The sequence below is a fragment of the Protopterus annectens genome, chromosome 2.part1 (genome assembly GCF_019279795.1).
Source record: "Protopterus annectens isolate FY-2018-M chromosome 2.part1, PAN1.0, whole genome shotgun sequence".
Lineage (NCBI taxonomy): Eukaryota > Metazoa > Chordata > Ceratodontiformes > Protopteridae > Protopterus > Protopterus annectens.
Genome location: NC_056729.1, coordinates 1,239,090,203 through 1,239,110,484, shown reverse-complemented (window position 1 = coordinate 1,239,110,484; position 20,282 = coordinate 1,239,090,203). Strand labels below are relative to the sequence as shown.

Sequence of the window (20,282 nt, the reverse complement as noted above, 5' to 3'; positions counted from 1 at the left end):
CAATGATCTATGCATTGAACATCAGATTGCAGTTAACTCTGTCCCTCCAATACAGCTCTTTTGCGTGTGTACCTTTAATTCCCAGTGGGTGTGGCTTGAGCCTTTAAAAATAAAGGTATCACCTTACAGTTATAACAAATTCTCATTGACAAAGGTTAAATATCAATACAATTGTTTGCCATCATGTATGCTTCAAGATAAAATTTTCTGATACTTGTATGTAGCATGGTTTTGGAATTGTTAATGCAAACATGAACAAGCAATATTTGACACCTAGAGGCACAGTAGGAGGTAACTGCCGAAACACCTCGAGGCGCACTTGGCTGTAATGAGTATGGGAAGCAGTTTTTTTAGGTTTGTAGTATTTGGTATACTTTCAGTTGTTTGACTTGCTCTTTTTGATTTTCCACAGCATAAAGAGTATTCACAACACAATGTCTTGCTCCGGTCATTTCATATTTCAGGCTTCAAGGCATTTACGTTTTTTCAATATTTGGATGATTGTTCATATCTTTGCAAGCTTTTTTCCAATTGGCAGGAGTCTTTACGATTTGTCCCAAAACTTCTCAAATCACCCTCCAGAAATCTTATCCCATCTCTTTCTGTTTAAAAAGCTTTGTTTTATAGTAGACACTATTGTAAATAGTTTAGTTGTTTATTATTCTTAGATATGTATATTTTATGATATTTGTATTATCATATATTAATGTTTTGTTAAAACATTCAATAAAAACAATTGACTAAAAATGAAATCTTCTCTCATACCTGTCCACAGAATTGTATTCCTGGAATATCTTTTAGATTCTGTCCTTTAAGAGGCTTTCTTCCTCCAGACGAAGTAGAGATGTTTCAGCAGTTCTTCCTGAGTTTCTCCAGAGACAGTCGTCTGTAAATTTTGGGATACACAGCACCTATAATTTTCATGCTCTATGAGGAAACTACAGTGGTACCTCAGATCATTCTAAATTCAGCAGCTTCACCCTTTGTACTTTCAAGTACCAGTTCTAAGATTTGTAAAAAGGGAGATTCCTCTGAATAGACCAGATCACTTGTAGTCCAGATCTCCCACTCTCCCTTCTAATCCCCATACAGTCTGTAACTGCTGATCAGATTTGGTGTGGGGTGCAGTTTCCAAAGGGATAAAAGTGATGGCTCTGGAACCCTTCAGATAAAAATACATCTTTCGGCTTTTCCCGGTTAGAGGTCGTCACAGCGGAACTCTGTCCGCTAATGATTGGCAGTGGATTTTTACGGTGCCGAGTTGCCAGCCCGACACCCAACCTTCAAGGAAGACGCACCCATTCACGCTCGCACCGACCTGCATGTCTTTAACATCACTCGACCATGGGGAGGGCATGCAGACTCCACACAGAAGGTGCTCCAGCCGAGAATCAAATGGGAGAACCTCTTGCTGTGAAGTGACAACGCTAACCGCTGCACTGCTGCGGCACTACTCGGATAGAAATACATAAATGTCAGAAAGATGTTGGCAGTAATTGGTGTTTTAAAGCCTTAAATCATTGCTGGTCCCCAGGACCTCTGCAAGTGTATAAAGATAACACCACAGTGATGTGGTACATAACCTAACAAGGGAGTACCAGATTCCACCATCTTTTCAAACTGGCTGTGATAGCCTAGGAGATAGCAACTCTATTCATTTTGACTCTGTGGGCTTCAAACATTCCATCAGAATAAAACCTGAATGCAGAGAAGCTTAGCAGGACCAGAACAGACCCACATGAATGGAAAATTCACCCTGGGGTATTTAAAGAAGTGATGCAGGTATGGGGAACATCCCAGGTAGATCTGTTTGCTTCCTTTCAGAACAGGCAGCTAGAGAACTAATGCTCCAGTGCTCCTTGCAAACAGGCCTGGAAGACAGATGCCTTCTCATTCTCATAGACTTTTATATATATACCCCCCCCCCCCCCGAGGACATGCAGTAGATTCTAAATAAAGCAAAAAAAAAATTGCTACTAGGAAATTGTATGTGGAGAAGCTTTTCTAGTTGGTGCCAGTCCAAGAACAGAGACTCTTTTCAGGCCTGGCTGCCTCTGTTTCTCAATGATTTGTGTGAGTAACTATCCTCTTGCCTTTCTTATGAGGTGCATTTGTTTGCAATTAATACTTGACAGCTGTTTGATCCCCCTTTCTAAAACCATACTCAGGTTATAGTTTTTGAAAGGGGTGTTGCATATCTGTCCAGCTTGGAAATGGGTGGCTCCTCCTTGAGATATCATCTTAGTAACTTCCATTTGAATGAGCTCCTCAGGCTGAATTGTGGTGTTTGTTTTAAAACTAATCTTTTTTATGCCTAGTTTCCTTTCAGCCAGACTATTAACTCCCTATATTCCTTCCTGAACCCAAGAATAAGGGAGAAAAGGTTCTTAATACTCTGGATATCCACAGGCAACTTGATAGTTCCTAGACAAAACTCAAACCTTCAGGAAAGCTGATCTGTTTGTCTCCTATGAGAGCAGGAAGAAGACCACCAGCATCAAGGCTGACCATTTCCAAATGGTTGTATCATGCTGTTGCGTTTTGTTATACTCGCCATAATAGCCACTTCCAGTTCGGGTTAGTGCCCATTTAACAAGGTCTTTTGCTTCTTTGGTACCTTTCTGTAAAGGTGTACACTCTAGAGGCAGCAACTTGGTCCCTTGTACTGGGTTTTACAAAGCAGTACAAACTGGGTTCCTTTTCCAGGTCAAGAACAGGTTTTGATAGGACCATTCTCCAGAGCCTCCTGGAGTGTTCATTTATTGGCCTCCTCCCTTTGTTAGTTTTGTAAGCTATGATAAGCTACCCATAAAGGCTAATGCAACAGTGATCTATGCATTGAACATAGTGCTGTTGCACAAGTAAACTTACAGTAGAACATTTAATAATTGATCACTGTTGCAGTAGCTACCCCTCCCTCCAGGACCCTTCTTTGCTTATTTTTTTCTTTTATGTTGCTAGGGTGTGTATGTTTTATCCTTTGCTCATAGTTTACTCTGGGTTTATTTCCATACATTGTTCTGCCAGGGCACTTGCCTTGTTCCTCAGCAAAAAATACTCGGAAGCTTTTTGCACTTCAGCAGTCTTTGTGATGTGCAGAGCTGTAGTAACTACAGAGGGATTAAACTGATCAGTCACAGCATGCAGTTATGGGAAAGAGTAGTGGAAGCTAGGTTAAGAAAGGATGTGATGATTAGTGAACAGCAGTATAGTTTCATGCCAGGAAAGAGCACTACAGATGCGATGTTTGCTCTGAGAGTGTTGATGGAGAATTACAGAGAAGGTCAGAAGGAGTTGCATTGTTTCTTTGTGGATTTAGAGAAAGCATACAACAGGGTGCCTAGAGAGGAGTTGTGGTATTGTATGAGGAAGTCGGGAGTGTCAGAGAAGTATGTAAGAGTGGTACAGGATATGTACGAGGGTAGTGTGACAGCAGTGAGGTCTGCGGTGGGAGTGACAGATGCATTTAAGGTGGAGGTGGGATTTACATCAAGGATCAGCTCTGAGCCCTCTCTTATTTGCAGTGGTGATGGACAGGTTGACAGACGTGATCAGATAGGAGTCCACGTGGACTATGATGTTTGCAGATGACATTGTGATCTGTAGTAAGAGTAGGGAACAGGTGGAGGAGACCCTGGATCGGTGAGATATGCTCTGGAGAGAAGAGGAATTAAGGTCAGCAGGACTAAGACAGAATATATGTGTGTGAATGAGAGGGAGGATAGAGGAACAGTGAGGATGCAGGGAGTAGAGGTGGCGAAGGTGGATGAGTTTAAATACTTGGGATCAACAGTTCATAGTAATGGTGATTATGTAAGAGAGGTGAAGAAGAGAGTACAGGCAGGATGGAGTGGGTGGAGAAGAGTATCAGGAGTGTTTGTGACAGACGAGTACTAGTAAGAGTGAAAGGGATGGTCTACAAGAGGGTAATGAGACCAGCTATGTTATATGGGTTGGAGACAGTGGCATTGACAAAAAGGCAGGAGTCAGAGCTTGACGTGGCAGAGTTGAAGATGTTAAGATTTGCACTGGGTGTGACGAGGATGGACAGGATTAGGAATAAGTATATTAGAGGGTCAGCCCAGGTTGGAAGGTTTGGAGACAAAGCCAGAGAGGCAAGATTACGTTGGTTTGGACGTGTGCTGAGGAGGGATGCAGAGTATATTGGGGAAAAAGATGCTAAGGATGAAGTTGCCAGGTAACAGGAAAAGAGGAAGGCCTAAGATGAGGTTTATGGATGTGGTGAGAGAGGACATGCAGGTGGTTGGTGTGACAGAGCAAGATGCAGAGGACAGGAAGAAATGGAAACAGTTGATCTGCTGTGGCGACCCCTAACGGGAGCAGCCGAAAGAAGAATATATAGAAAGAAAGAGAAAGCTCAGCTGAAGCTCCTGGGGTAGGACCTGTATAGTTTAGGTTACAGCAACAGTGATCTACTTGAACATGTACTGTCATGGTAAGTTTACTTACACAATTGTACTTTCCTGATTTTGGTCCTTTGTGTAACATTATTTTGTAGCTTTCTCCTTGATTCTTTAACTAAGAGGTTGAGAGGTACTGGAGGGTGCTCTTGAGTCTGCCACTGTAACTCTGACAGTAGTGACTGTAGAAGACAGTCCTGTGCAGCAGTTTGCGATCCACTGAATAAATAAATACATAATCTAACATTTGAAGTGTACGGTCACAGTTGTACAAGTGGTTATAATGGTAACGATTTGAAATGTTGGGGCCTGCTAAACCGAGTCCAAACACACAGACTGAATGGCCAGAAAATGGACTTGCCAAGTCTAAGATGGCCATTTCTCAGAATATTCTTTTTTTCTCTGAGGGAGGGTGATCTCCTAGTTTCTATACGAGATATATAATTTTTTTCCCACAGGGTGTGAGGGGCTTGCCTCCCACAGAGTATACAGAGGGTCTTGCCCCCGGTTTAAAAAAAATTAAAACAGAAGAGTGATGTTAGCGATTCGCTCCCTTTCTGGGTTTTTAGTGTTCTTTTTTTTCTTTTTTCTTTTTTTCCAACTTGTAAGCACTCAGCATTTCGAGTGCCAACATTCCAGTAGAGGAGGTCAGTAACTGAGAAAGTGTGACTTATTATATGCGAACATGTACTAATATTTCTGGAAATATGTGGACGGCATAAGGGGGGCTTTGTTTGTGATAAACTGATCTAGTAAATGTGAGCCCCTAGGTAGAGGAGTGCACTTTCTGGTCTAGAGAGTTTGTAGTGATGATGTCTGTGAGTCATTGTGCGTTTTTATATTGGTGTAGATGTATATTTTGTATCGATATGAAAGGGCACTCAAAAGGTTTCTGATTGAAAGTAAACAGTAGTTTAATCATCACAAGGTAATGACATTTTGTTTCACTAAATGTTTGGCTGCACCTGTGTTTTCTTTCCTTAGGCATTTACTTGGAATTTTTCATATAGTGTGGTCGAATATTCGGATATTAAAGGAAGAAATACCTGGACTACTAGTTTAACTGTTGTTGACCTTGCCATGCATTAGGGTGCCTGAGTTGAGAATTGGGCAGTCACTGCCGCTCTTGTTGAGGCCAAGGTCCTGGTATTCACTTTTTGGTTTGCATTTCTTTGAAAATGTGAAGAACACTGTATTGTACATTGGCTTAACACTTGTTTGTAGCAACAAACAACCTGTGTATTCTGGTTACTTGGAAATGCTTCAGCATTGTTAATTTCAGTTGCTGCATTTTCCTTGCATCTGTCTTTGAATCACTCTTAAGGCTCCTACGACAACCTTTCTGGCAGTAGGTAATTTGACAAGATCTCTTTGATAGACCAGAAAGGAGAGAGATTTGATATTGTACCAGTTTTTCTTGGATGGATTTGTGACTACATTAATTTGTGTCATTGGGGGCATTCACCATTTTGCCTTTAAAGCTAGTTTAGTTTCATTACAACCATGCTTTGTGGAGGTACTTCTTACAAAAAGGCATGCAGAAGTAGTGGTGGGAATACGATGCACTTTAAGAATGTAACCGTCTGTAGATTTCCTGTTAGTGAAAGTTGTCTTTCTTTTGTTCTTTCAGTTTTCAAAGATGCCAGTTGGGAGAACATTGACAAGAGCTGTTCATCAGGCCTTGAGCCCAGTCTGTGGCTGCCAGGTGCTGTCCACATCAGTGCGGTGTATCAGCTTCTCTCCACGTCAGGTTACTTCTTCAGATGCCAGTTTCCACTCTGTATCCTTCTCTGAGACTGACCATCCTCGTGTCCTTATCACAGGTTGATTGACATAATATATATACATTTTTTGTTTTGTGTAATTAAAATTTGACTTGCTTGTTTAACTTTGTATGCTTTCTCCCTAGTCATACCTGAAAATAGCCATTCTGGTTATATGAATCGACGAAATTTAAAAGTTTACTTTTTGTTTCTGCTAATGCTATGAATTAATAATGAGGAACTGGGTAGCCTTTGAAGTCTCTTTGTCAAGTTTATTTTTGTCATGAGTTTGGGCAACAGCAGCATTCTGACATCAACGATTCTTTGAGATCCTTACCCTCCTCATGAGCCACACGTACAGTTTGCCTATGCAGCTGGGGCTAACCCCAGGAGTTGGGAACCTTAGGGCAGATGTCATGGTGGGAAGTTGGGAGAGTCTGTATTCAATGTCTTACTTGATGATGGCTGGGAATTTTTATATGCTAGGCCTGCAACCTTTTTGTTAAATGATCCCAAGGATTTAGTTGATACAAGTGAAGCTCTGTATGCAAAGAGACTGGGATTTGAACGCTGAGGGGTGCATTTTAAATGTTCCTCTTCTCCTGCCTGTTGGGTAAGCTGGCAGTTAGTGCATAGAATTAAGGCTGTGAGTTATTAACAAACTGCTTTCTGCAGTACAAGGTTTGACTCCCACAGCCTTCATTTGCCTACAGTGTAACCTTGTGCAAGTCACTTAACCTTACAGTGCTGTGAGCCAATAAGAAATTTTGAGCTAGTCCCTTGATGGTCTCTTGGACTGCATGCATAGTAAATGTCTTAGAACATACATTCCAGATGGTAAATAGAAATTTTGGGCAAATAAGTAACTCACAGGCATTAGTTGTAGAATACCAGGTTACCTTGATGGCTGTAGGTGAATGCCAGGTTACCTTGGTGGCTGTAAGTGAAACACGCGTTGCATATCAGTATGTTTGAAGCATTCTGAATTGGAGCTAAGGCTGTTGCACCCACTTTACAAGGAGAAAAACAGAGGTCATGTGTGCAAAGGAACTGGGAGAGGATACATGTAAGAGCTAGATGGGCTAGGTGGGAGAGGATAAGCTTAAGCAGCTGATGTCAACTCAGTCATCCTGGTGTAAGGGAAGCTGCCAAGCCTCCCACATTAGTGTCAGGCTTTATGCCATGAAAATGGAGGAATACAATAGTCATCCTTCTGCACAAGGGCAGACTATCAACGGATCCTGGCAACTACAGACCCAATAGTCCACCTAGTCTCGTGTACAAAACCATGGAAAGAATTATCATTGAAATGATTAACTATGATTTGGAAGCCTTCAGACCCTGAACCTAACCCTGTTTGGCTTCATTAAAGGCAGGTCATGCCTTCTTAAACTGATTGACTTTAAGATGGTCACCAAGACAATGGATGAGGACAATTTCCATTCTAAAAGCATTGTAGATTTTTTAAATATTTCATTCTTTGGTACTGGCACCATTAGAAGTATGGTATGGATGTTTTCCATGATCTGGATTCACCCCTGTTCATTATCCTTTGGCTCAGAAACAGTGTACAGTGAATGGCCACTGACAGTAATGGAAACTGGGACAGAAGTTTTATTGTTTCACTTAATATAAGAAAATGATATGGGTAGGTTTCCTTGAAACTGATTTTAGAGGTACTTTTGAAAAAAAATAGTTTGACTGATAAGACCATTAGGCTTGTTCCTAGTTTGTCTATTTTCTAACTTATGAGAAAGTTGGTAATATTACTTGTACAACTGCTTTTTATTGTCACCCCTCAAAAATGCTTGCATTTGAGCTGTATTAACTGTTACTGTTTTGACTGAACCACTGATATTTTAGTTATACTGATAGATTTATACACCAAACTTTTAGTAAAATACTTTGTTGTCTCCCTTGAGGCATCCACCTTGTTTGTTCCAAATATCCTGTTGTCATACCTTTTGTAAGACTGCAGCCAGTTCAGTATTATTGGTACCCTTGAAGTCCTGAAGACTTGCACTGTGTTCCTTTTCTGTCTTTGTCATGCATGTTCAGTATTATTGGTAACCTTGAAGTCCTGAAGACTTGCACTGTGTTCCTTTTCTGTCTTTAAGTCATGCATGTTAAGTTCCTATAATATGTTTGTGTGGCTTCTTCTGAAGTTTGTGCCAGCCCATCTGCTGCCTTCTTAACTGCCAGTTCTGATCTTTGTGTTTTGACTAGTCTCTCAACAGAGTGTGACAGTGAATAATAGAGTCTTGATGACTTGCATTGGTTCACGATGGCTAACATTTATTATTGTCTTTTTCAGGGGGCCTTGGCCAGCTTGGAGTTGGACTTGCTAAACTTTTGAGGTATGTTTTACTTGATTTTATTACTGAAATATGTCTGGCTTTGAATAATTCTGAGAAAGTGTGCAGAAATAATTTTATCAGGTTAGCATGTGCTGATCTTTACTATTGTGTATGTTTTACAGGACTGTTTCTAAACATGAAAGCACCTAGTTAACAGGCTGGTAGTCTTTAAGTTTGTAGTAAGAACTGTAATTTGTTTCAAAGAGACCCTTGTGGGTAATGCACACAGGTATGTTTTATTTTCAGAGTGACAACCTTGCTAGTTATGAGGTGCCTTTTTTATTTTCCTACTGTGTTACAGACTTATATTGTGGGCTTACCAGTTTTTCCTTTTTTATTTATTTATTCATTTATTTATTTAACATTTGTTTACTGGGAAAGTACCACTGGAACAGAGCCTATTTTCACCGGAGGCCCAGGGAGAAGCATTCCAGGTGCACATCTTTGGAATGTGGGACAAAACTGGAGCACCCGGAGGAAACCCACGCGAATGCAGGGAGGACATGCAGACTCCGCACAGAAGGCACCCAAACCAAGAACTGAACTGGAGAACCTCTTGCTGTGAGGTGACAATGCTAACAGCTGCACCACTGCGCCACCCAAAATTCATTCCTCTTGATCTCATTATCATCTTCTGTTCCTTATAGGTATGGCCACCTAACTGTGATGAAAGATGTGTATATCTAGTGTAAAAACTGCATTGACTTATAGTGACTTTGAGAAAAGCCTCAACTGGAAGATATTATTTTGACCACCAAACCATATGGGACACAACAACTGTGTGTCTCTTTTTTTCTTGTCTGCTGTAAACAGATTTCCTCAGTAAGAGGTAAAGAAAGGGAAAGAATAAAAAGGGCAGACTGCAGGCCTCTGGTGGCTTCCTTATAGGTGTGCTAGTGTTTCCTCCTGCAATGATTTATAATAGAAAAACTGCAAAGATGAGATTGAAAGAAATGGGGCCACAATCAATAAGGTCTACACAAAGTGCACACGATATGAATTCAAGAACATCACTTTTTTTGTGATTTCTAGTCACTAACAAAGATTACACTGTATACATGTAGTCTACACTTCGTGGTTGTTGTGTCTTTCGGCCTTTCCCGGTTAGGGGGGTCGCCACAGCAGAACTCCGGTCCGCTAATGATTGGTAGTTGATTTTTACGTGCCGAGTTACCAGCCCTGATGCACAATCTTCAACGAAGGTACACCCATTCACGCATGTCTCCATGCAGAAGACACTCTAGCTGAGAATCGAACCGGACAGCGTCTTACTGCGAGGCGACAACGCTACCGCAACACCACCACTGCGGGCACACTTTGCGGTAACCTTTATTAATCCCTGTCAATATTTAAAGCTGCAAGAAAATCAATAGGAAACTGAAATTAGGAAGAAGAAGGTGTGAGTTGTGACTGTCTTTTCCCTCAGAAAGGTGTACATTTGGTGTACACTTAGTGTATGCATTAATGAATTCCAGGGATGGTTTATAACACCAAAGATTGTTGTGATTAAAGAGAAGAGAGAAGTAATTGAAACTGATGGAAAAGTCTATTTTCTTTTTATCACTAGTGTAGTTGCTTCTACAGAATTTTGTCTGTTATTTGGATCAGCTACCTAGCAAATTCCATATTATTGACTATGCACTGTGTATATGTGAACACTGAACATACAAACTGCCTCTGGCACAGTTAAAGATTTGGACTGGCTGGTATAGGCCAGTTCCTCTGTACTTATAGGCTACATCTGCACATTTGTGCCTTCTTAAGAATTGTATTATTTAATGTGAAGCTTAGAATAGTAAAACAAATCCATAGTGCGAAAGAAAAGCTTGCATGCGTACAGCAGCAGCCAGTCACAGAGTCGTAAAGACATTTCATATGCTGTACAGAGCCATAGCAGTGGTATCTTGTATGATTGTCATTGCCCTGCCAAACTTTCTAATGTAACATGTAATTGCCCTTATCATATGCTAGTGATACATGGTCCAAAGAAAATACCAATAGATGTTCTTCGTTCCACATTGCTGCAGTCCTTACTATTGGGTAGTCCGCTGTCCGGCCCTCAATACCAGAGTATATGGCTGGCGTCGGTCAGGGCGCATTAGACTGACGCCAGTACGTCAGGGTACTAATGCGCCATGACCGACGCCATATCTCAGTCGTCTTTTTGCCGCATGGTCCGATGCAGAAGCAGTTTTGGAGAGTGCAGGTTGGCGTTCAAACCGGAGTTTCAGACCGAGTTTGTGAAATCAGAGTTGGCTAAGTACCCGTTGGAACATTTTGGTTTTTCTTGCCTCAGTATTTAACCGATGTCAGAAAAAGTGAATAACTGTATTTCTTGTGGGAAACAGATACCTCATAGGGATTACCATACCTTGTGTATACCTTGTTTAGGGCCTGAGCACGACGTTGTTGGATGCAGCTCGCCTTGTGCTAGGTTTAACAAACGCACTATTAAGAGGAGGTTAGACTGTGCCAGGTTAGTGTTTGGTTAGCGTTGCAATTATAAAATGCCGCCGGCTAGATCGCCCAAGATGGACGCCCGCCTGGCCCAAGAAGCGCAAGGACAAACACAGCGAAGCCTAGGGTTGATGAACCGCTGTCCCGGACGTCGGTTCTTTAGAAGGCTCAGTGGAGCCAGAGGTATTGCCAGGAGTTTCTTTGGAGTCTCAGGCAGAGACTTTACTGTTACAGGATGTGCCTTCTCAGGAGGTAGGCCAGGCTGAGGGGGCTTCTCAGGTAACTGTTCTTCCCTCTCTTCCAAGGTAGTTAGAGCCTCTCCTCTGTTGCCAAAACTTCTTTGAGAGGTAGGCCAAGTTTAGCTTCAGTGGGGCTTCTCCTAGCACTTCAGGTTCTGTGCCTAAGAAACATATGCTTAAAATGGCAGAAGATTTGATTACTATGATTAGAGGTTCTATGCCCCTCCTGATAAGAGGCCTAGGGTGGAACCTGAGTTTGAGTGTTTGGAACAGTATTCAGAGGCTTCCAGAGTCTTCATGGAAGATTTGCAGGAGTTTCCACCTTATTCTGATTCTGATGTGGATGATTCCACTCCTACAGCTTCTCCTCCTGAGGATTTCTTCTCATTTTCAGAGACTCACTTTCCATTCCATGAGACTTTTCTCATTTTCAAGAGAAAATTTTCAGGGGGAATTAAGGAAGCTTAGGGAATTTTTATTTTACCCCAACACTTTTAGCTATTTATACTGTGTTATGTGTGGTTGGAGAGGCTTAACCTGAACTGCTGACTCCCCCTCTGAAAGACTTTTTGCTCCTGCAACTCCTGTTAAAACCTATAGGTACTATAGGGCTCAAGAGGTAAGTGTTTGTTTAAGGGTGCTAGTGATAATAAGTCTGTGGTTTCTCTCTGTTAAGGCCTGATCCTTAAACTGTCAAGTAAAAAAAGGCAAGAGCTGGATAAGGTTAAAGGAAAGAAGATAGGTGGAAAAATACAAAAATTTCTTGAGTCATGAAAGCCATGAGAGTTTTCCACTTCAGTCAAAATTGAAATCTAAAATATGGAAAAATAATCAAAATGCAAAATTAAAGTTGCTGGGAAGGAAATGAAGGTAAAGAGTTTAGTGTAAGGTATTGAGTGAAAAGTGGTAGTTGTTTTGTGAAGGGTCCTCTGTGGCAATTTTGTAAGGTTTTTCTGAGGTGTAGCAAGCCTTGTTGAGTTCTTCAGGCATTCTGTTCTTCATTGGCATGATTGGTTGGCTGATCAGAATTTAAAGGATTTTGTTGTTAATCTTTTTTTTCTGATGTTGTTTTTGTTTTGTGTGGAAGCAGTTTTAAAGAAAATGGAGGAAAAGGTTAAAAAGGCTAAGTCTATGGAAACTGTTAAAGATTTGCAGCCACCATTGTTTTAGGGTTTAGTAGAAATTGGCCTGGTAAAGGACATTGCCTGCTAAGTCTAGGGGTCTGTCTAGAGGGGTAGTCTAGGGTAGGGGAGGGACAAGTTTAGTAGCTTGAGGTTGCAGGAGAACAGGGACAGGGAGTGGACCTGCTCAGGGTGGGGTGGGAACAGGGGTCAGTCCAACAGTCAGCCTGACCTGTTTTTTCTTTGCAGCAGCTCGCAGCCTCCTCTCGGCTCCTTTGGGAGGAAGACTGATTCTTTTCAAAAAAAATTGGGATTTAATTACTCAAGACAGATGGGTGTTGGATATCATTCACCACGGTTTACAGGTTTTTTTCCATACCCCCCCTTTCAATGGCATGCCAGAGCCTCCTCCTCCACAACAAAAAAAGAAGCTCAAGCACATTCTCAGTTACTCCAGATGGGGGCCAGACAGTGAAAGCTGTAAATATTTATATAAAGATTTCTTAGATCTTATTCTCTCCTGTTCCTAGTACCAAAGAAGGGGAACACTCTTTTTTTTTCTCCTCAATCTCTCCTCTGACATTCCAAAGTTCAAGATGTTGACGCTTCAACAGCTTTTACCTCTGCTGGGCACTGGGCAAAGGATGGTGACAACAGATCTCAAGGAGGCTTATCTTCTTCATGTGCCTAGGCTAAGGCTGTTGAAGGAAATCGTGGTGCTGAGCTGGAAATTTTCATTCAGTCATTCTTCTGCATTGCCTTTTGCTCTTGCGCCCAGAGTATTCACCAGAGTACAAAGGTTCTCCAGTGCTTAGCTACTTCAGGCTACAAGGAATTCAAAATCTATCTTACTTGGACTGACGCCCTGATCTGGGGCTCAAAAAAAGAAAGACCTTCTACAGCATCTGGAATATGTTATAGCAGTGCTAAGATGCTAGGGTATTCTGTGAACGAAATAAAGTCCAGTCTAGTACCCTCTCAAGACATGTGCTTTCTGGGTGATACAGCAGCCAGTGATGGCCTCTTTAACCCCGAACAAAAAAAAAGTCTATCACTTTACACTTCCATCAACTCTCATCAGTCCGCGCTGACTGCAAGGACAGTCCTTCAAGCATGAGAGACTGAATACAGCAGCCAGATGGCTTTTTTTAACCCCGGACAAACAGAGTCTCACACTTTACTTCCATCAACTATCTCATCAGTCCGTGCTGACTGCAAGGACAGTCCTTCAAGCATTAGGGTTCATGGCATCTTGTATTCTGGTGCTTCCCAAAACACATGAGGAATGAGGAAGCTACAATGGTAATCAAAATAAATGACACAGCACTGCCAGGATTTTGGACACTGTCATTCAAATAATACTTGCCCTTCAAAAGAATTTTTTGGTGTGGGCTCGGAAGAATGTCACCTAAAGGACTCTCTCTGACCCGCCAGAGGCGAAGTCAGATTTTAACGACAGATGCCTCCCATGCAAACTGCATATAGGAAGCTACAATGGTATCTCAAAATGTGTATGGACACAGCACTGCAGGATTTTGACATGTCTATCAAATAATACAAATAATACCTTGAAAATTTTTGGGGGGGGGCTCGGGAATGCCACCAAAAAAGGGGCCTCTCTGGGCCCGGCCAGAGGCGAAGTCAGATTTTAACGACAGATGCCTGGACATTGCTTGGGAGCTCATCTAAATGGAAAGTGGATACAAGACATTGGCTGAGCTCATTTAAATGGAAAGTGGATACAAGACAATTGGCCTGCCAGACTACAGCATCTACATATCAACATGAAGGAGATGTTAGCAGTCCAGTTTGCATTAATGGCTTTCAAGGAGTTACTTCTTCCAGGGCAGGTGTTGATTCTAACAGACAACACAACTGTCATGTGGTACATCAACAAGCAAGGGGAACACATTCTTACCCATTGTGCAGGCAAGCAATGATTTTATGGGAGACTGCGCTCAGCTTGCAACTAACTCTTCAGGCAAGGTTTCTGCCGAGCACAGAACTCCTTAGCAGATGTGTTAAGCAGACAAATCATGGATCCCCGTGGAAACAGTGGAAACTGGATCTTCATGTATTTCAAAGGTTGACAGTGTCCTGGGGAACTCCAGACATAGATCTGTTCGCTTCTCCACTAAACCACCAGCTGCCAAAGTTTTGCACAAGAGGTTACATCACACAGCTTGGAAGTGGATGGATGCTCTCTCTCTTCAGTTGGGAAAATCTTCGTGTATGCGTTTCCACCTCTTCCTCTCTCTTCCAAAGGTGCTTCTAAAGGTCAGACAAGACAAGCCAAGGATGATTTTAATAGCTCCAGATTGGCCTCGCAGCACTGGTACCCATTACTGAGGAGTCTCAGAAAGAAGCCTCCATGGCCTTTACCCTTGATTCCGCACCTGTTGTCTCAGAGGAAGGCCACCTGCTCAATGTCAAGCTCGCTCTCTTCATCTAACAGCATGGCATATTCTGTTTTGAGAGACAGCCGGTCTCAACTTCCTCAACAAGTTTTAAATGTGATTATGGAAGCTAGAAGACCTAGTACAAGGAAAGTGTGAAAAATGGAAGAGATTTTTATTTTGGAGTGCAGCAAGGAATTTGGATATTTCTGAGCCTAATTTGAGTGTGGCTCTTCAATATCTTACTGAGTTATTGGACAAAGGTTTGTCCTTCTCTTCCATTAAGATTCATGCTGCAGCAATTTCAGCTCACTATGATTGTGACCCACCATTGTTTTCGCATCCTTTGTTCAAGCAGTTTCTCAGAGGGCAAAGAATATAAGACCCCCACGTGAGCTCCTACTCCTGCTTGGGATCTCAATTTTGTGTTGGAAAAACTTACTCTACAACCTTTTGAGCCTGCGGGTACTGCTGATTTGAAATATTTGTCATGGAAGACTGCTTTTGTTGGCTATTACTTCTGCAAGAAGGGTTTCTGAGTTGCAGGCCCTTATGGCAGTAGAGCCCTTTCTGATTTTCCATAAGGATAGGGTATCATTACGTACTAATCCTTCCTTTATGCCTAAGGTGGTTTCTAGTGTGGCTTTAAACCAAACTATTCATTTGCCCACTTTCTATGCAGATCCCCAAAATAAAGGGGAAAAGATTTTGCACACTTTAGATGTACATAGGCAGTTGCGTTATTATTTAAGCAGGACTAAGGACTTCAGGCAGTCTCAGCAGTTGTTTGTTTCTTTTGCTTTGAGTTCTCAGGGCAAGCCTGTGTCTAAGCAAACTATTTCTAAGTGGATTGGGTTTTGCATTTCATTTTATTCCCATCATGGCAAGGAGATTCCAGCTGGGATTAGGCCTCATTCCACTAGGGCTACTGCCACTTCAACAGCATTTCTAAGGGGGGGTGGCAACTAAGGATATTTTGGAGGCAGCTACATGGAGTTCAGTGCATACTTTCTCTAAGCATTATCACCTTCCTCTCTACTCTAAGTCTAGGGCTGGTTTTGCCACAGCTATTTTGCAAGGCATGTTGTCAGCTCCTGCTTCTTTATGATTTGCCAGCCTCCCTTACCTCTGCTTTGGGATTCTACCCAATAGTAAGGACTGCAGCAATGTGGAACGAAGAACATAGTACAGTTTTGTACCTACCATAAATGTAGATGTTCGAGGATCCACATTGCTGCAGTCAACCTTACCTCCCTCCTTCCCCCTGTGTTTAGGGTGGTTGTGTAGGTGAGGTTATATGTTGATATTTTGTATATATTTCTGTATATATTGTACATATTTTTGGTGCAGGTATTTTGGGACTTGTCTTTTTAGGGTCTTCTGACATCTGGGGCAAGAAAAGACTGAGGATATGACGTCGGTCATGCCCATTAGTACCCTGGCGTACTGGCGTCAGTCTAATGCGCCCTGACGCCCAGCCATATACTCTGGTATTCGGGCCGACTGGACAGCGGACTACCCAATAGTAAGGACTGCAGCAATGTGGATCCTCGAACATCTACATTTATGGTAGGTACAAAACTGTACTTTTTCAGGGGTGCAGTGGAGCAGAAATGGAACAGAACATTCTGGTGTCATTAAAAATATGTACATATACACAGTCTGTTCTGCCCAGGATGAAATTCACTTTGGTAGATCATGTAGAAGTAACTACCAAGGTACTGTACTGAATGTTCCATCAGATGAAGGAAAAAAATGTCTACCAGTGGCCACATATATATTGAATAATAAGTCAGGCATATTCAGAAGCAGACTGTCGAGTGTAAAAGTGTGGTTACTATATGCACAAAATAGAAGACAGCAAGTAGCCATATCATCAGGTGTTTTTAAGCAGAAAGGTCAACAAGTCCCCATTTCTGTGCACACACTATTCAGTAAGTTACTGTAATTAACTGTAAAGTGCTGTAGCTTTTCATCCATTGCAACTCTTGAAGGCCAGCAGGGTCCACAAGCCAGCAATAATGCCATGATCAGGGTGTGGGCTATGTTGCAGCATACTCAGAACTGGAGGGGGCTGGTTCCGAACAAATTATAGTGAATGTATCACAGTATAACCACACCTTAAGCATTTTATTCTTGTACAGTATTAAAATACACAATCAGAAAAAAGATAAATTTAAAAGTATGTTTTAAGTTTTCCATCAGACATGCTAGTGTTCTAATGCAGGGCAAAATAGTGCATAATAACGTGGTACATCTTGATACATGCATGCTGGGAGTAGGAGAGTACGACTGTTTACTTGTCTGCTTGATAATCCAAACACACAATAAACTGGAGCATTTGTAGTGATGGTATGTTCCTGGCATCCTGTTTTTGGAGGTGTTCAGATTTCACAGAAAATGTCTGTCTTTAACATTTTGATCCCAAGTCGTCTGTAACAAAGCAAGAGCTGAAGAAGTGAAAAAAATGCAGACTTTTTTCAGCTATCATAACAAATGTTGCTGTAGCTAAAAGTCAAAGTAGTGTTGTTGTTTCTGCCAAGCTCACTCCTTTACTCTTCGCCCTCCCTGCCTGGCTCTTCCAGTGCCAGGGCTGCTAATTGAACCCCAGTCATTTGGGTCACAGTTAGGGGTAACATCCCTTTGCACTACAGAGCTAAGCTTTCCACTTGTGAATTTGAAACGGGAGAGGATTTATAGCTGTTCTTGAAAATTAACCCCAACAAGGAAGTGAGCATCAATGACATACATCCTACCTTTTTGCGTTATGGGAAAAAAGATGAGCGAAACTGATACAATGTTCATAACACAAAGTGGCTCCCAGTCTGTGTTGTATTGCTGGGCTATGCCATAGTGATGGATGGTATGGTGGCTGTGAGAGGAGTAGACTTAATTATTTTGTAGTGTTGTAGAAAATGCATGAGAGTTTGGCAGGTATTAAAGTTAGTGGAACAGCCGTGGGACTGCATCAAGGAATGGAATAAAGTCCTGTTAGGAGAATTGTCCAAGATAAATAGAGGGTGAGAATGGCATAGTATGTGATGGGCCAAGATGGCCCTAGAGAACGTGGTGGGACGACAGAAATGTATACGTTTGGCAGAACATTAGGGCTGGGTGCAGTGGTATTTAATACGCTTGCTGTCCAGGAGATCATCAAGGAACCTAGCCCAAATTCCTAAGTGCTGCAGAGCACAGTTTAGTTAAGTGACCTGCTCAAAGTCGCACAGTGGGCAAATGAAGACTGAGGAAATCCAACCCTGTACCATAGAAAGTAGCTTGTTAACAGTTGATGACATTAATCCTGTGTGCTAACTGCCAGGCTAATGATTACTTTATCATCCACCATGTCTGTAACTGCTTTCTACTAAATATCAACATAGTCTGTTTCATATTGGATCACATCTAAATACATGCATATTAATTCTAAATGTATTGGTTTTGAGATATATAAGCTGTCTTTTTGTAACTTTTTAAAATATTCTTTTAGGAAACGTTATGGAAATAATAATGTAATCCTGTCTGACATCAGGAAACCTCCAGACCATGTCTTCCACAGTGGTAAGGAACTTGTGCATTAATCTCAGATGTTGACTGTATTGTTGAAGTACATCAGAATGGTATAGAAATTTGTAGAGTTTTTTTACCACTTAATACAGACATAGCAGCAAACGATAAAAAAGCACAATAAATAAAATGGATGCTGCCACACCCACCAGTGAGTTTAATGAAGAGATTGTACTACAAGTGAACATGTGCAGGATTGTAGGCATTGACAGTACTATTAATATGATTAATGCTAGTACATCCACAGAATGAGAATTGGGGGCACTAATTAAACTGTTACCCTCCATCCCCCTTCTACTTGCTGCCCCCCAACTTATTGAGTAGAAAAACAAAGCCGTTTGTGTATGATTGATAGTGCAGATTTTTGCATGGCTTGCTTCTCAGTAAACTGTTGGTTCATAGTTTTGTATGACTCACCATCACTAGGAGTAGCTGGCTTTTTCCACTGTTTCAGTAGCAGGATTAATCCAGATTTTTCCATAAGGTGCACTATTTAATGTCGAGAGGATGCAGGACTGAAAATGCCTAATAAGTAGATGTCTGTAGTGAAAGTAATGCTCACATTTAATGCAGGCTGTACTGCAGGTCAGATAATATCCTGCATCTATATATGTATCTCTATGTATCTATATATATATATATAATAGAAGGAGGAAGCTACTACATGGAAAAAAAGGGAAGGCATCTCTGATCAGTATTAGCAAAAATCTACGGGCACTCATAAAATCGTCTTAAGGCCAGCTTCGAGAGAAAAATTGCACAGGACACTAAGGATAATCACAAGGCTTTCTTTAGTTATGTTAGGAACCTGGTTGGGAATTCCCAGATATGCTCAGAATTAGTCCAAAATGGCAAAAAATACATCGAACCCACAGACATTGCCTACATCCTAGCTGACAGGTTCAGCACAAATTCTCCCCCCCCTCCCCACCAAAAGGGCAAATATCTATCCCAGCAGAGTGCTGCCCCCCTGACATCTCAGATGCTCAGGTAAGAGCCGCCCTCTCCAAAGCAAAAAACACAGCATCAATGGGACCAGACGGTGTCTCGGGCTGCATCCTACATGAACTCCAAGAAGAGCTAAACCCAAACATAAAACTACTGTTCAATCTCAGCCTTACTACAGGATATGTACCCAAAGAGTGGCGTACAGCAACAGTGGTCCCTCTCCACAAAGGTGGTGCCTCAACGGATCCTGGAAACTATCGCCCCATAAGCCTGACTAGCTTGGTCTGCAAAGCTATGGCAAGGATCATCATGGACCTCATAAATAAAGATATTGGGGACCTACAGACACTGGATCCTACCCAGTTCGGCTTTGTTAAGGGCAAATCCTGCCTCTTAAACCTGGTCGATTTCTTTGAAACAGTCACCAAGGCCATTGACGAGGGGAAGGCAGTCCACACAGCCTACCTGGACCTCGCAAAAGCCTTTGATACAATACCCCACTCGGGCATTATAGATAAGCTCACCAGCTTAAATATAAACCCCTATGTCACTAGATAGGTTGCAAACTGGCTCAAGGACAGAACCCACATGGTTAGAATTGCTGGAGCCATATCAGACTCCAAACCAGTTACAAGTTGCATCCCACAAGGTTCAGTCCTGGGACCGCTCTTGTTCGGTATATATTTCTTGGAGGTACAGGCCAACATGGAAGGACTGTGGCTGACCAAGTTCGCAGATGACTACAAACTGGGCGCCATAATCGACTCTTCAGCCGATACAAGCATCCTCCAAAAGGGCCTCATAGAAACAGACAACTGGTGCCAGAGCCATGGCCTCAAGCTAAACGCCAAAAAGTGTATAGTCATCCCCTTTGGCAAAAACAAAGTGCCCACAAATTACAACATAGGTGGTAATCCATTAAGTACAGAAGAAGTAATTAGGGATCTGGGGACCCAAGTTGATAGCAATCTCTCATTTGACAACCACGTGGCCAAAGTGGTTAGAAAAACATTTTA

General features: G+C 41.9%; 1 protein-coding gene across 3 annotated transcripts in view; it reads left to right on the top strand.

Annotated features, from left to right (window-relative positions):
• The window catches only part of LOC122794405 (L-threonine 3-dehydrogenase, mitochondrial-like), a 121,685-nt gene that overhangs the window by 28,747 nt on the left and 72,656 nt on the right, over positions 1-20,282 (top strand). For all 3 annotated transcript variants that reach the window (XM_044062771.1, XM_044062770.1, XM_044062772.1), the window contains exons 2-4: positions 6,052-6,244; positions 8,499-8,541; positions 18,242-18,312. In XM_044062771.1, the coding sequence (XP_043918706.1) occupies positions 6,061-6,244; positions 8,499-8,541; positions 18,242-18,312 (298 nt within the window). In that variant the 5' untranslated portion in view covers positions 6,052-6,060. The remainder of the gene's footprint in view (positions 1-6,051; positions 6,245-8,498; positions 8,542-18,241; positions 18,313-20,282) is intronic.